We start from the raw sequence: 15,741 nt of genomic DNA, 5'->3' as shown, positions 1-15,741 counted from the left end.
CCCCTTACTGTCCACTAGAGGGAGACAGTAACTCATCCATTCTGTTAATCTTATTTAAGTCTGTCAGCAACTGCAGCTATAATCGCTGCTGACCTTCCTCCTCTTCATCTTCCTCATCTCCCCCAGGATGGTGCAGTAGTTTACACAATATATATAAATAAGCACCAAGAGGAAAAACTTGGGCACTCAGGAACACATATCCCGCTGCAAAAGTATATCTTTCGTTTCGTTTCGTTTTCTCTCCCGCTTATCCGGATCCGGGTCGTGGTGGCAGCAGCTTCAGGAGGGCCCAACACCCCCCCCCCCCCCCCCCCCCCCCCCCCCCCCCCCCCCCGCCACTTCCATCACACCTCCGGGGGACCCAGCCGCTCCCAGCCAGGCCAGAGATGTGATCCCTCCACACACACACACACACCCCCACCACCCACACCAACACACAACACACTACACACACACACACACACACCCACCCACACACACAAACACACTACACACACACACCACAAACACACTACCACACACACACCCACCCCCCACCCCAAAACACACTCACACACACACACATCCACACCCACACACACACACACACCCACTACAACACCACCCACCCACACACAACAAACACACTACACACACACACACACATCCACACCCACACACACCTAAACACACCACAGATGATTAGATGAAGACAGGATGAAGGAGATGAAGACAGGATGAAGGAGATGAAGGATGAAGGATATAAGACAGTATGAAGAGATGAAGACAGGACGCAGAAGAGATGAGGTATTAAGGATGAAAAGATATAAGACAGGAAGCAGAGAGATGAATGATTATGATGAATTAGATTAAGTATGAAGGAGATTAGACAGATGAATTATATTAAGACAGTACGAATGAGTATTAATACATTATGAAGGTAATGAAGACAGGTGAAGGAGATGAAGTATGAAGCGGATAATACATTATGAAGGATATGAAGACAGGATGAAGGAGTTAAGACAGGATGAAGGAGATGAAGACAGGAACGTGTACTGTGAGGTCCATCATCATAAATAACTCAGCTAAATTCAGCTTCAGAGCAGAGCTCGGCCGTGTGCAGGTCCTCGGGTGTCTGGCGCCCTCTAGTGGCCAAAGGAGGCACCTGCCGCAGGGTCACGTGGGGCGTCAGCTGACTTCACAACGAACAGGAAAAGGAAGTGGGAGCTTAACAAAGTAGTCATGACTGAAGAGCCCAGTCTTGAGACTATTAGACACATTCTGTAAGAAAAGATTCAGAAATAAGAAGATGTTCGGCGGGGAAGATGAAGACGGGGACTTCCTGTCTCCAACAGGAGGGTTAGTTTGTTCCGCTAATGCTGTTTGTTTGACACCTGATTCGCTTTTATCTCTGGTCGAACGCTGGACAATCTAAGGAGATAAAACCAAGAAACCACCTTAGATTCTCTGTAAATGTGTTAAAACAGCGCAGAATGTTCAAGTCACCAACTTAAAATAATGTATCACACACGCACGCACGCACATACATCCTCACACACGTATGAGAGACTGCATACGCGCATGCGCCTCTGGATTTAGCGGCCGAGTTTAAACTTTAAAAGCCGTGGGTGAGACAGGTTTATGGGGTGTATTTGCTAACCTAAAGGATGAGTAGTGAAAGAATCCCTTCCGTTGTGCGGCTGTGACTGGGACCGTTTTAGCTTGTGTGAGTGTGCGTGCGTGCGTGTGTGCGCGCGTGTGAACACTGGCTGCGCTGTGGAACTGCTGATGCAGCAGCTAAGTCCGGTCACATGCTGCCTGAACCTCCGTCCGGCGTCTTCGGCACCGAGCCCACCTCCTCGCCTTGTTCTTGAATGTGACACCATGGGACGTGCACGTGAGAGTGCACGTGGGAGTGCAGGCCGAGGCTCTGGGACAGGAGCCTCCAGATGCAGCCGCCCCCCCTCCTGAAGCGGCTCCGTCTGCTCCCAGCCTGGTTCTGCTTTAGTCACCAGGTGTCATCATTGCAGGGCCAAGCTGGCTTCTCTCTTCGGGCTGGACCAGAAGACCAGTCAGGGAAACGAGTCCTTCCAGTACACGGCACCGAAGCAGCCCAGAAAGAACTCCACCCCCGGTGAGACCCCCCCCCCTGGTGAGACCCCCACCGAGCCCCAGGCGTAGGACCAGACCCAGCAGGACTGACTGTGCCTTCTGTCCTCAGCTCCGCTGGCCCCCAAGGCCCCCCCGCCCGCCGGAGCCCCTGCTGTGCTGTTCGCCACGGCTGTCCAGACGTTCAGATAGTGAGCGGCATTTTACACTGTTGCTTATTGTCACCATGGAAACGGAGCCCTGACTTCAAAGCAAATCAAAGCCTCTTGTGTCTCTTCCATGTTCAGCATCAATGGACAGTATGTGAAGCAGGGGAAGCTGGGAGCTGCTGTGCTGGGCAACCACACCAGCAAGGAGGTGAGAGCCTGGCTGGCTGCTCACCTGTCTCACCTGTGGCTCACCTGTCTCACCTGTGGCTCACCTGTCTCATCTGTCTCACCTGTGGCTCACCTGTCTGATCTGTCTCACCTGTCTGATCTGTCTCACCTGTCTGATCTGTCTCACCTGTGGCTCACCTGTCTGATCTGTCTCACCTGTCTCATCTGTCTCACCTGTGGCTCACCTGTCTGATCTGTCTCACCTGTCTGATCTGTCTAATCTGTCTCACCTGTCTAATCTGTCTCACCTGTCTCACCTGTGTCTCCTCACTGACTGATCTGTCTCACCGTCTCACCTGCTGATGCCACCATCTCATTCACCTCCTTTTGTGCAGTACAAGCTTCTCCTGTACCTGAACCAACAGAAGCAAGTGGCCTCAGCCAAGATCCACCTGCACTTTGTTTTCACAGTAAGAGTGACACATTACCACAATCACCCCCACCACCACCATCACACACCATCACCACCACCACCATCACCTCCATCACCACCATCACCACCATCATCATCATCACACACAATCACCCCCACCACCACCATCACCACCACCACCACCATCACCCCATCATCATCATCACCACCATCACCACCACCATCACCATCATCACCACCTATCACCCAACCATCCACCACCATCACACCATCATCACCACCACCATCATCACCCCCCATCACACCCAACATCACATCAACCATCACACGATCAACCACCATCACCCCCATCACCACCATCCCCCACTACCATCCTCACCATCACCACCATCACACCCTCACACACCCATCATCCCATCACCACCATCACTCACCATCATCACCACCATCATCAACCAACCATCAAACAAACCACCACCACCATCCCCAACCATCACAACACATCACCATCACACACCACCATCAACCACCATCACACCACCATCACCATCACACACACCACCATCCCCCAACCATCATCAGGCCCACCATCATCATCACCCCCACCACCACCACCACCATCATCCCAACACCCACTCACCACCATCACAACCACCATCCCATCATCACACACCAGCACCACCATCACCACCCCCCCTCCTCACCATCATCATCACCCCCACCATCATCACCATCACCACCACCTCCCCAACCACCATCACAACACCATCATACCACCACCACCATCACCATCAGCTCATCATCACATCACATCATCATCACCACCACCATCATCACCATCACCACCACCATCACCACCATCACCACCATCACCACCACCACCACCATCAACCACCACCTCCATCACCAACCCACCACCAGCACCACCACCACACCATCAACCACCCACATCATCACCATCACACCACCACCACCGGGCTGCCACCATCACCCACCCTCCCCACCACCCCACTCACTCCTCATCACCTCCCATCAACCACCCCGTCACCATCACACCAAACATCACCATCACCACCACCAAGCACACCACCCATACCAAACCACCATCAGCCACCATCCCCCATCACCATCAACCCTCACCAACCACACAAACCACCATCACCACCACCATCACCACCATCACCACCACCACCATCACCATCATCACCACCATCACCATCACACACCATCATCACCACCACCACCACCATCACCATCACCATCATCCCCATCTTCACCACCACCACCACCACCACCACCATCACCCCCCACCACCACGCACCATCATCACCACCACCACCACCACCCCCCACCATCACCACCATCCTCACCACCACCACCACCACCACCTCACCACGCCCCACCACCCGAATCATCACCACCACCACTAACACCAACCACCACCACCACCACCAATCATCAGCCATCCACGCACCCACCCACCATCACTCTTACCAACCACCAAGCCACCCAGCCCATCACCCCACCTCGCACCATCACCACCCCACCACCAACCCACCATCACCGCCCACTCCGACCATAACCGCCAATACCACCCCCCATCAGCCCTCCACCACCGAGGCACCAAGGCCCGCCATCACCTCCCCGGGTACTCCCCCAACACCATCCCTCATCACCACCAGTCACCGACCCCCTTCGAATCACCCTACCCCCACCAATCCCCGACCACCCCCCATCACAGACCCGCATACCTACCAACATCAGGACCCAACCCTCAGCCACCCCAGCACACCACCGACCACTCGAGCCCCTCACACAATCACCAACCACCACCGGGCAGCCAAACTCGGAACCATCCCACCACCACCGCAATCTCATCAGTCCCACCCCACATCACCAGCCCATCACCCACCCTCGTACACCCTGCCCCCATCTGATCCCAACCGACCCAATCCACCTATCCACCGCACCGGTAACCAGATCCCCCCCATCACCTACCGGGGTCCAACCCCCCCACTCACGCACCGCGATCAGACCGATTCACCACCGTCCTCACCCATCCCCCCCATCACCCCCCATCATCCACCCATCATCACCATCACACCATCCCCACCGTCCACACACTGCCATCGATCAACCACCAGCACCGACCTATCACCCCCCATCATCCCAACCACCATCCCCCCGATCACGCTCCCCCCCCCCTCCCCAACCGCCCCCACCGATCAAACCTCAGAGGACCACCCCCAGTCACGCACCATACACACCCCCACACGATCATCCCTCACCCATCACCCAACACCCCCCATCATCCACCATCGATCACCAACGCCATCCATCACCAGTGGGGAGCCTTAGCCGACCCACCACCATCATCACCCACCTGTCCCCAGCCATCCAGACCGGTCCCCCATCACCATCATCACACACATCCTCGTCAACCACCATCCCCACCACCAGCACCACCCAACAGCACCACCACCACCACACCAGGCAGCACACCACCAACCACCCCAGCCACGCACAAAGCACCACCAGCAGCCCACCAGCACCACCAGCAGCAGCACCACCACCAGCACCAGCACAAGCACACACCACCATCACCACCACCCCCACCAGCACCAGCACAAGCACACACCACAGCACCACCACCAGCAGCACCCACCACCAGCACCAACCACCAGCACCACAACCAGCAGCACCAGCACCACAACCCCCCAGCACCAGCCACCAGCCAACCACCAGCACCACCACCACCAGGACCAACCACAACCAACAGCACACAACAACAACACCACCATCACCACCACCACCCGTCAGCACCACCACCAGCACCACCACCAAGAGCACCACCACCAGCACCACCAGCACCACCACCACCAAACCACCAGAACACATCACACAACACACCACCACCAACCCCAACACCAGCACCACCACAAAGCACCACCCACCAGCAACACACCATCCACCAACAACCAACCACCACATCAGCACCCCAGCAGCACACCAACCAGCACCACCACCACCACCCACACCACCCAACCATCCCCAGCACCACCTCAGCACCACCACCAGGACCAACCAGCACACCCACCACCAGCACCACCAGCACCACCAGCACCACCACCACCACCAGACCAACACACCCAGCGCCACCACCACCACCACCATCACCAGGACCATCACACACCAGCAGCCAACACCACCACCACCATCGCACACACACACCACCCACCACCATCACCATCAACAGCACACACCAGCATCACCACCACATCAGCAGAACACAGCACCACACAATCACACACCACCACCACAAACACCACCACCACCGAAGTCACCAACACCACCACCACCACCACCATCATCACCACCACCACAACATCACCACCACCCCACCACCCACCACCCCACATCACCACCACCACATCACCACCACCATCACCACCACCACCACCACCCCCACCCTCTCACCCCCCGTTCCTTCTCTTGCAGCTTCAGCCCAACAGCTACTACACCTTCTACGATGACCAGATGCAGAACTGGTCTGTTATTTTTGAATCGGAGAAATCTTCGTCAGACTTCTGCAGAGAGGTGAAGAGCGCCACCGTTGCTCCTCCTCTGTAGCAGGAACCGCTCTGACCTCACTGCTGTGCTGCTGGTTGCTGCTGTTCTTCAGGTGTGTTTGGCCAAAGCCAACAGCGCCGCCTCCCTAGATGCTGCCCTGGTCCAGGATCTGAGAGTTGGTGAGGGTCAGGCGGTGGAGATGGGCGACTTCCTGGAGGTTTCCTACACCGGCTGGCTCATGCACAATCATGGGATTGGACAGGTGGGACAGCTTTTCTCCTGCGTGGCCACCGGTTCCTGTAGGTGTCTACACCTGAAGAAACATTGATGTTCTCACCTCCTCCTTTTCAAAATCATTGTAGGTCTTTGATTCCAACCAGAACAAAGACAAGCTGCTGCGATTTAAAGTTGGGTCGGGAAAAGTGATCAAAGTGAGTATCAGAACAACATTTCAGCTTTCTGAGCTGCATCATGTCACTCATAAATCCCTCATGTACGTTTATATCATTTATAAGAGTCTTTAAGAGCAATACATGGACCAGCAGGTCCACTCAACTCCCTGGTTGACCATCATGGTTTTACCCTCCTGTCGGACAGACGGACACCCCTCCGTCCGTCCGTCCATCCGTCACGTCACCACCAAACTTCCTCTTTGCTTCATTGGAGTTGCCTGACGTGTGACCTCATGGTTCCCTCTAAAGCTCCATGTCATTGTGTCCTGCTGTTGTTGGAACCAGGGCTGGGAGGAAGGAATGCTGGGAATGAAGAAATCTGGCCACCGACTCATCATTGTCCCCCCCCACCTCGCGTACGGGGCCAAGGGGGTCCCCAACCGTGTCCCGGCCAACAGCACGCTCATCTTTGAAGTGGAGCTTCAGCGGGTACCCTGAGCCTTTTCTTCTGCCCCACATCTTTACGTCCATCCCTCCATCATTCTCCACCAATCTTTCAGGAGATAGCGCCTCTCTTTACTTCCAAAGACCCAACTAATGTTCTTTTTGAGACTTCAGGTGAAATTTGCCAAGGACGGTGTGTCTGAGCACAGTAGCGTCAGCCCCAGAGAGCCTGCTGCACCTTCTCCTGCCCCCTCCTCCTCCAGCACTGAGACGGTGGCCTCAGAGGGTCCAGGACAGCCACCCACCACGGCTCCAGGGGGGCTGGGGTGAGATTCGAGTCCAGTAGGACACTGTGTCCCACCTGTGTGTTGTGACGGGCGGCTTCATCTGCCACCCTCTTGTTTTGTCAGGGAACTTCGATCCAAGTCCAACTCTCTGAGCGAGCAGCTGGCGGTAAGCAGCACCACTGAAGATGAGTGACACCTTGAGATGTTGCACCTGAGTTGTGAGTTGTTTGTCACCCCTCAGAATCCAGACGTGACCAAAGCCAACCTCATCTCCCGCATGGCTAAGATGGGACAGCCCATGCTGCCCTTTCTGAAAGGAGCTTCCAGCCAACCTGAGTCCAGCGACTCGGAGCTTGAGGTGGGTTCAGAACACCGTGAGACTCTTTAGATTGAGCAAGTACCTGGATTGTGTGAATGGTTTTAAAACACTCTCCAAAAGTCCCCTGTCCCATTTGGACACGGGAATTTACCAGCCAGTCCTCCAGAGGACGATAACGTCCACCTGTGGAGGTGTGGCCATGCGGTCAGGAGATGAGCCTGGTCAGTACCTCAGCTGTGTCCCTGTCTCGGTGGACTGTCGTCCCCTCGCGGCTGGACTGGGACTCACAGGCTGTGATGCTAATGGCAGCAGCTAACGTTAGCGTAGTTCTAATACAGCTGCCTGTGATCTGTTCCAGGACACCAGCGGCAGCAGAACCAAGGAGCGGCCTGCTGCTGCTGCTGCTGCCGCCGCCGCCGCCGCCGCCGCCGCTGCTGCTGCTGCTGAGCAGATGTGCACTGTGGCACCTCCAACCTTCAGTAAGCTGCTAGCACAGCCTGATATCGCCATTGTGCGTCTTTGGCTCCACGTCCCTGACAGGTGGCTCCGCTCTTCTGCAGGTTTCGCTCACGCAGCGCCACCTTCTGCCCTACTTCCTGTGATGAGCTCTGGTCCCCCCGGGCTGCCAGGTCCTGCCTTTCAGGTGAGACGTGCTGCAGATGAAGCCGCATGAGTCCCGATCATAGACCTGCATATGTTTAATGGAGGTGTGCCATTGGGTCACAGCCGTACGCCTACACGCACCCGTCTGTGGCCCAGACCGCGCTGCAGCCTGCTGGACAAGCTGCCCCGTACATAGGTCAGCTCTCCACCTGACACCTAGCAATCATCTCGCGTGAGGTCAGGGGGCGGAGCTTAATAGCTGTCATGGTTGTGATGGGGGGGTCCAGGCTCCACTGATGTGACGGGGTTCTTGATGACCGAGGCGAGGCAACAAAACACCGAGATCCGTCTGTCCATTGGAAAAGTGGGGGACAAAGTGGATCAGCTGAGCTCAAAGGTCTGTGCTGCGTTCAGGGTTCAGGAACCGCCGCTGTGCACGAGAGCTCCACTCATTGTCTTTGGCATGTTTGTGGCAGATAGATGACCTACAGAAGCAGGCCAACCTGTCGGCCGGGGTGTCCAGCATGCCCATGGAAACCTCCATCATCCTGCACAACATCCAGAGGATCGTTCAGGTGCAGCGCACGCACGCACGCTTTGATGCTTTGATGCTTTGATCTCCGGCAGGTTGCTGGGACTGACTGATCTCTTTCATTGGCAGGAAAATGAATGTTTGAAGAAGGAAGTCTTTGAGAAAAGCTCTCGCATAGAGGAACAGAACCATAAGATCAGTGAGCTCATCGAGCAGAACCAGAGGTGAGTCAGAAAGTATCAAAAGAGCCTTTGAAAACTTTGGTTCCTGCCAGCATTTTCCTGTTTGGCCCTGAGGCGTCCCACCTCCAGCAACCCTAAGTAATGAGTAAAGTAGCCAAGAGTGAAGACAAGTCTCAGGAATGAAACACTAAGCTGAGCTGGATGCTTATGTGGAACCAAACCTGTCCTCTCTTAGCTAAACTGCTGTATTAGTGAGTCTGTTGCAGTTCTCCAGACACCAGCAGAAGTTCAGGGACTGCTGAAATACACCACTTGGAATCAGGCTGGTTTTTCTGCTCCTTACAAGTGACTCTGGGCTCTGAGCAGGTACCTGGAGCAGAGTAACCTGCTGCTGGAGAAGAGGAATGATTCCTTCAAGATGTCCAATGAACAGAGCCAGGCCAAGCTGCTCCAGGCTGAGCAGGAAAAGGTGAGTGAGAGAGAGAGAGCCGCAGACCGCTGCACACCAGCCATGTTTGCAGGGTATTCAGGCTCGCTGAGCAGAGGTCCAGCCCCACCATGCCACCCTCAGAGTTAGTGAAGGTCACCTGACTACAGGTCGAAGCCAGCAGATGCTCCAAACTGGTGTCCACCTCACCAGAGGTGCCACAGAGTCCAGTCAGATCATCGGAGGATGAAGGTGGATGGTAAAATCTGCTCAGAGTCTCCAGCCAAGAAGAAGAGTGAGGGAGGCCAGCACACACCTGCCACCACGGTGAAGACGTCCTGCAGCGCCACCCAGAGGGCAGGAGGGCCATCAGACAGTGAGCTGTCCTGCAGCGCCACCCACAGGGCAGGAGGGCCATCAGACAGTGAGCTGTCCTGCAGCGCCACCCACAGGGCAGGAGGGCCATCAGAGGGCAGGAGGGCCATCAGACAGTGAGCTGTCCTGCAGCGCCACCCAGAGGGCAGGAGGGCCATCAGAGGGCAGGAGGCCATCAGACAGTGAGCTGTCCTGCAGCGCCACCCAGAGGGCAGGAGGGCCATCAGAGGGCAGGAGGGCCATCAGACAGTGAGCTGTCCTGCAGCGCCACCCAGAGGGCTGGAGGGCCATCAGACAGTGTCGTGGGTGGCAGGAGTCTCTGCAGGAGGCCACACACCCTGTTCAGGGTGGAGGTCTGACGGAGCCCACTGGGTCTGCTGTGGGGGGGGGTGCTATTGGTCCCTTGAGTCAGTGGCTTGTCTGTGCTGCTGCTGATCTGGCTCAGGGCTTCAGAACTTCTCTGCGTGGTGTTTTGTGCTGTCTTCAGAGGAACTGGTGGCATTGACTGCTCTCTCTCCTCAGCCCACACAGCCCCAGGACCTTGGCTCTGGCCAGGTGAGCCTGCTTTCTCTGTTTCCTGCTTCCAGACCTCGGTCAAACAGCACCTGCCTGCAGAATTGGCTCGAATCAGATTAAACCAAACAGTCCAGCTCGTCCCCAAAGTCTGAGCCCACCAAAGTTCCAGAGGTTTCTGCGCCTGCAGATGTGCCTGTTGGACCCAGATCTCGTTGGCTGCCTCTGGTTTCACCGTCTCCATTCCATCGTTCATGAACAGACGTTCCTGTCGTTCCATCATCAGCGGTCCCTCACCACATTTCTCCCACAGGCTCCGGCTGTTCCCTCGTCAGCAGCTCCTCATCCACACTGTTGTTGCACGCACTCACTCCTCCAGTGCAGCCGCCTCCTCTCACCCAGCCCATGTCCTCCTCTCTCTCCACCAGGTGCGTCTCACCGAGGACCTGGCTGTGTCCACGGCCAGACAGTCTCAGCTGCAGCTGGAAGCTTCCTCTCAGCAGCAGAAGGCTGTGGAGCTGCAGAACAAGCTGAGCTCAGCCCTTCAGAGCAGTGACCAGCAGAGCCAGCGCATCGCTGGCCTGGAGACACAGCTGGAAGGTTGGTGCTGATGAGGCATGTGTGTGTGTGTGTGTGTGTTTCTAACCAGGGATGCTCCTGTGTTCCAGAGCTGAAGGAGGCAGCAGAGGCCACCCAGGCTCGCTACCGCTCAGAGAAGCAGAGACGACAGCAGATGGAGCTCAGAGTCAACAGCTTGGAGGAGGAGCTGCAGGACCTGAAGCTTGAGAAGGGAAGTCTGGAACGAGTAAGGAAGCAGAGGTTGTCTCTCACACTCCCGTTGTGGATGGGAGGGATGTAAACCCCCAGGACTGTGTTCGTCTGTTCTGTAAAAGACGCTGCTGGAAAGGAAGAAGAAGTGGCAGGCAGAGCTGCAGCGGCGGGAGGAGGAGCTGGAGGAGCTACGTAGGAGCAGCCAGCAGGAGCAGGAGAACCTGTGGGCTCAGCTCCGCAGAGCCAGGAGCAGCACTGAGCACAGCGTGTCTGACCAGGTACCACAGACACACACACACACACACAGGCGTTACCAGGACGACGCTGCAGTGGATCCACTTTATGCTTTCAGATGTGCCAGATGCAGGCGGAGCTGGAGAACGAGTGGAAGACAAAGTGCCACCAGTTGTTGGCATCTGCTAAAGAGCAGCACAGCGCCGAGCTGGCCCAGCTGAGGGACCAGAGAGACCACCTCCAGGACCAGCTGAGGGAGCTGCAGGAGAAGGTGCGCGCTAAAGATGCACCCCTGCATGTTCCTGCATGTTCCTGCATGTTCCTGCATGTTCCTACAGTCCACAACTCACAGTGTTGCCTGGTTATTTTGACACCTTTCAGCTGATGTTTGTGAAGCGTTCGAGAGACTCAGAGGAGCAGGAGAAGCTGAGCGAGGAGCTGCTCCTTCTTCAGCAGAAGGTTCATTTTCTCTGTGTAACGGACACATCAGCCACGAGCAGAGGATGAGGGAGCGCAGCTCATGTTGGCTCTTGGTTCTTGTCCTCCCAGTACTCAGACCTGGAGCAGCAAGGAACTACTGACAGGTCCAAGTTGGAACAGAGAGTGGCCGAGCTGGAGAGGAGCCTCCTGGAGCAGAAGCCCTCAGGAGACGTGGCAGCAGAGGTGAGCCGTCATCTGGGTGGGACCTGCTCACACCTGACCTGTGACTAACCATCAGGTCCAACCAGAACCAATAGAACCGGTCATCATCATAACCTGTGTGTGTGTGTGTGTGTGTGTGTGTGTGTGTGTGGTCTGTGCCTGTGTGTGGGTGTGTGTGTGTGCGCCTGTGCCTGTGTGTGTGTGTGTGGTCTGTGCCTGTGTGTGTGTGTGTGTGTGTGTGTGTGTGTCTGTGCCTGTGTGTGTGTGTGCCTGTGTGTGTGTGTGGGTGTGTGTCTGTGCCTGTGTGTGTGTGTGTGTGTGTGTGTGGTCTGTGCTGTGTGTCTGTGCCTGTGTGTGTGTGTGTGTGTGCGCAGGTTAAGCGTGTGATGAATGGAGTGTTCCATTCTCTGAGAGGAGAGTTTGAAGTCGGGGAATCTTACAATGGTCAGGCTGTCCTGGGCATTATCGTCACCACTATCAAGGTATGGCTGTGACCTGTGCTGGTGCATTATAACAGGTAATAGTTGCATTATAACAGGTAATAGTTGCATTATAACCGTAATAGTTGCATTATAACAGGTAATAGTTGCATTATAACAGGTAATAGTTGCATTATAACAGGTAATATATGCATTATAACAGGTAGTAGTTGCATTATAACAGGTAATAGTTGCATTATAACAGGTAATAGTTGCATTATAACAGGTAATATATGCATTATAACAGGTAATATATGCATTATAACAGGTTATAGTTGCATTATAACAGGTAATATATGCATTATAACAGGTAATAGTTGCATTATAACAGGTAATATATGCATTATAACAGGTAATAGTTGCATTATAACAGGTAATATATGCATTATAAAGGTAATAGTTGCATTATAACAGGTAATATATGCATTATAACAGTAATAGTTGCATTATAACAGGTAATAGTTGCATTATAACAGGTAATAGTTGCATTATAACCGTAATAGTTGCATTATAACAGGTAATAGTTGCATTATAACAGGTACGGTACATTATAATAGGTTATAGTTGCATTATAACAGGTAATAGTTGCATTATAACAGGTAATATATGCATTATAACAGGTAATAGTTGCATTATAACAGGTAATATATGCATTATAACAGGTAATATATGCATTATAACAGGTAATAGTTGCATTATAACAGGTAATAGTTGCATTATAACAGGTAATAGTTGCATTATAACAGGTAATAGTTGCATTATAACAGGTAGTAGTTGCATTATAACAGGTAATAGTTGCATTATAACAGGTAATAGTTGCATTATAACAGGTAATAGTTGCATTATAACGGTAATAGTTGCATTATAACAGGTAATAGTTGCATTATAACAGGTACGGTACATTATAATAGGTTATAGTTGCATTATAACAGGTAATAGTTGCATTATAACAGGTAATATATGCATTATAACAGGTAATAGTTGCATTATAACAGGTAATATATGCATTATAACAGGTAATAGTTGCATTATAACAGGTAATAGTTGCATTATAACAGGTAGTAGTTGCATTATAACAGGTAATAGTTGCATTATAACAGGTAATAGTTGCATTATAACAGGTAATAGTTGCATTATAACAGGTAGTAGTTGCATTATAACAGGTAATAGTTGCATTATAACAGGTAATAGTTGCATTATAACAGGTAATAGTTGCATTATAACCGTAATAGTTGCATTATAACAGGTAATAGTTGCATTATAACAGGTACGGTACATTATAATAGGTTATAGTTGCATTATAACAGGTAATAGTTGCATTATAATAGGTATATATGCATTATAACAGGTAATAGTTGCATTATAACAGGTATAGTTGCATTATAACAGGTAATAGTTGCATTATAACAGGTAATAGTTGCATTATAACAGGTAATAGTTGCATTATAACAGGTAATAGTAGTTACATTATACTATTATTACCAGCTATGTAATAGTTGCATAATAACAGGTACCGGTACATTATAATAGGTAATAGTTGCATTATAACAGGTAATAGTTGCATTATAACAAGTACCGGTGCATTATAACAGGTGGCAGTTGCGTAATAACAGGTGATAGTTATAGACCTACTTTGATCTTGTCTTTAATGAGCCTTGTGGGTCTTTTTTAGAACGTTACCCTGCAGCTGCTCAGTCACACAGACGGAGCTTCTCTCAAGTTGAATCAAGAGCAGGAGGAAGAAGAGGAGGAGGAGGAGGAGGACAGTCTTGGTGGGTCAGAGGAGAGCTCACAGCTGAATACTCGTGTAAATGGAGAGAGCCAAGTGGAAGAGAAGCACGTAGCTGGATCCGCTTCTCACCAAGCTAACGCGACCCCGATGGAGGAGGAGGAGGAGGAGGAGGAGGAGGAGGAGACGGAGACCACAGTGATTGAGTCTGAGACCGTGAGACCGGTGGAAGAGGCTCAGATCCATGCAGGTGACTCGGAGCTGAAGCTCCAGGAGGTCGCGGCAACACGGCCGCCGCCGCAGGACTCTGAGGTCTCCGTGGAGGAGACCAGTAGGGCTGCAGAGGGTTTCCTGGACCAGCAAGCTGCCGGGTCAGACCAGCAAGCTGCCGGGTCAGACCAGCAAGCTGCCGGGTCAGACCAGCAAGCTGCCGGGTCAGACCAGGACGTCGCCGCCAGCACTGAGGAAGACGCCAGCAGTTTGGAAAGAGAAGCACATGGAGGAGAGATGAATGTTTCTCCTCCCAAAGCCCTCCAGCCACCAGCAAACCCGCCTCCACCTCCAGACCCTCTTCACAGCAGCTCAGGGAAGGACACAAGGTGAGTTCACTAGAGCCTGGTCCAGAGAGCTGTGGTGTCCTGATGTCCAGAGAGCTGTGGTGTCCTGATGTCCAGACGGTTTCAGAATCACTGTAATAACTTGTTTACGACTGAGAGCAACACGGTCATGGCCACATCTGCAGCTAACTCAGGCCTGAGCTAACCTTCCTTCATGCTAGCTAGTTAGCTCCAGCTGCAGATGTGCAGTTTTCAGCACAGGTTTAATCCAGTGTTTCTGTCTGGTTGGGTCAGTCTGACGGGGGCAGAGGGGGAGGAGAAGGAAGAACCAGTATTCCAGGTCAAAGGTCCTGTAAAGTCCCTTTCACCACCCAAGGAGGAAGAGGAGGAAGACGAGCTGGTAATCCCCTTCCTCTGCCCGGGCTGCTGTCCAGCTGTTGGTGGTGTTGGGCCACCCTGGACTGTTGTGTAATCCAGATGTTTCTCACCTGCGTGCAGACGCTGAAGGGGCAGCCCCCCCCCGCGCCTCTCTTTGGTGAAGATGAGGATGAGGATGATGATCTGGACTGGATGAAGTGAAAGGCGCCGACCCTCTGGGTCCAGACCTCTTTTTAAGGCTCTTGGGCGTATTTTGGAACCGGTGGTGGTCCTGACGTCGACCTTGTGGATCGCTGTGTGTCTTTTAAGAACAGAAGTTTTACATAACTGTGCATTCCTGATTCCAGAGAATAAATTATGCTGGATGCATCTGGTCACATTTGTTTTAATTCTGTCACAAGTTGCAAATCGGATCCATCAGCAACTCAAAACAGGATCCAGTTCAGGTTCTGGTTCTGATCCGGCTTCA

At 53.0% G+C, this 15,741-nt stretch overlaps 1 protein-coding gene across 5 annotated transcripts; it reads left to right on the top strand.

Annotated features, from left to right (window-relative positions):
* The first annotated feature begins 1,177 nt into the window (after positions 1 to 1,177).
* Positions 1,178 to 15,641, top strand: fkbp15b (FKBP prolyl isomerase family member 15b). 5 transcript variants are annotated; one of them, XM_057033328.1, is made up of 30 exons: positions 1,178 to 1,338; positions 2,010 to 2,113; positions 2,201 to 2,279; positions 2,376 to 2,445; positions 2,801 to 2,875; positions 6,337 to 6,435; positions 6,521 to 6,670; positions 6,771 to 6,839; positions 7,146 to 7,289; positions 7,419 to 7,570; positions 7,655 to 7,697; positions 7,773 to 7,889; positions 8,209 to 8,329; positions 8,411 to 8,493; positions 8,577 to 8,649; positions 8,741 to 8,850; positions 8,930 to 9,028; positions 9,115 to 9,209; positions 9,534 to 9,636; positions 10,492 to 10,524; positions 10,911 to 11,082; positions 11,151 to 11,287; positions 11,376 to 11,531; positions 11,606 to 11,758; positions 11,869 to 11,946; positions 12,037 to 12,150; positions 12,504 to 12,611; positions 14,281 to 14,936; positions 15,189 to 15,294; positions 15,393 to 15,641. In XM_057033328.1, the coding sequence occupies exons 1-30, from the start codon at positions 1,289 to 1,291 to the stop codon at positions 15,471 to 15,473; spliced, it is 3,630 nt and encodes a 1,209-aa protein (XP_056889308.1). In that variant the 5' UTR covers positions 1,178 to 1,288; the 3' UTR covers positions 15,474 to 15,641. The 5 variants fall into 5 exon arrangements, with proteins under 5 accessions (XP_056889308.1, XP_056889306.1, XP_056889311.1 ...); XM_057033326.1 differs by having other exon boundaries at positions 2,010 to 2,131; XM_057033331.1 differs by lacking the exon at positions 10,492 to 10,524.
* Positions 15,642 to 15,741: the final 100 nt, after the last annotated feature.

The sequence above is a fragment of the Takifugu flavidus genome, chromosome 5 (genome assembly GCF_003711565.1).
Source record: "Takifugu flavidus isolate HTHZ2018 chromosome 5, ASM371156v2, whole genome shotgun sequence".
In the NCBI taxonomy this organism is placed as follows: domain Eukaryota; kingdom Metazoa; phylum Chordata; class Actinopteri; order Tetraodontiformes; family Tetraodontidae; genus Takifugu; species Takifugu flavidus.
This window is presented reverse-complemented; position numbering and strand designations above follow the sequence as displayed.

Bases quoted from the DNA above. Each gene is read 5' to 3' on its own strand.
- fkbp15b (XM_057033326.1), top strand. From the start codon at position 1,289: ATGTTCGGCGGGGAAGATGAAGACGGGGACTTCCTGTCTCCAACAGGA. The intron at 8,330-8,410 runs GTAAGCTGCTAG...GCTCTTCTGCAG, and splicing joins TGTGGCACCTCCAACCTTCA to GTTTCGCTCACGCAGCGCCA. The intron at 11,759-11,868 runs GTGCGCGCTAAA...GACACCTTTCAG, and splicing joins TGAGGGAGCTGCAGGAGAAG to CTGATGTTTGTGAAGCGTTC.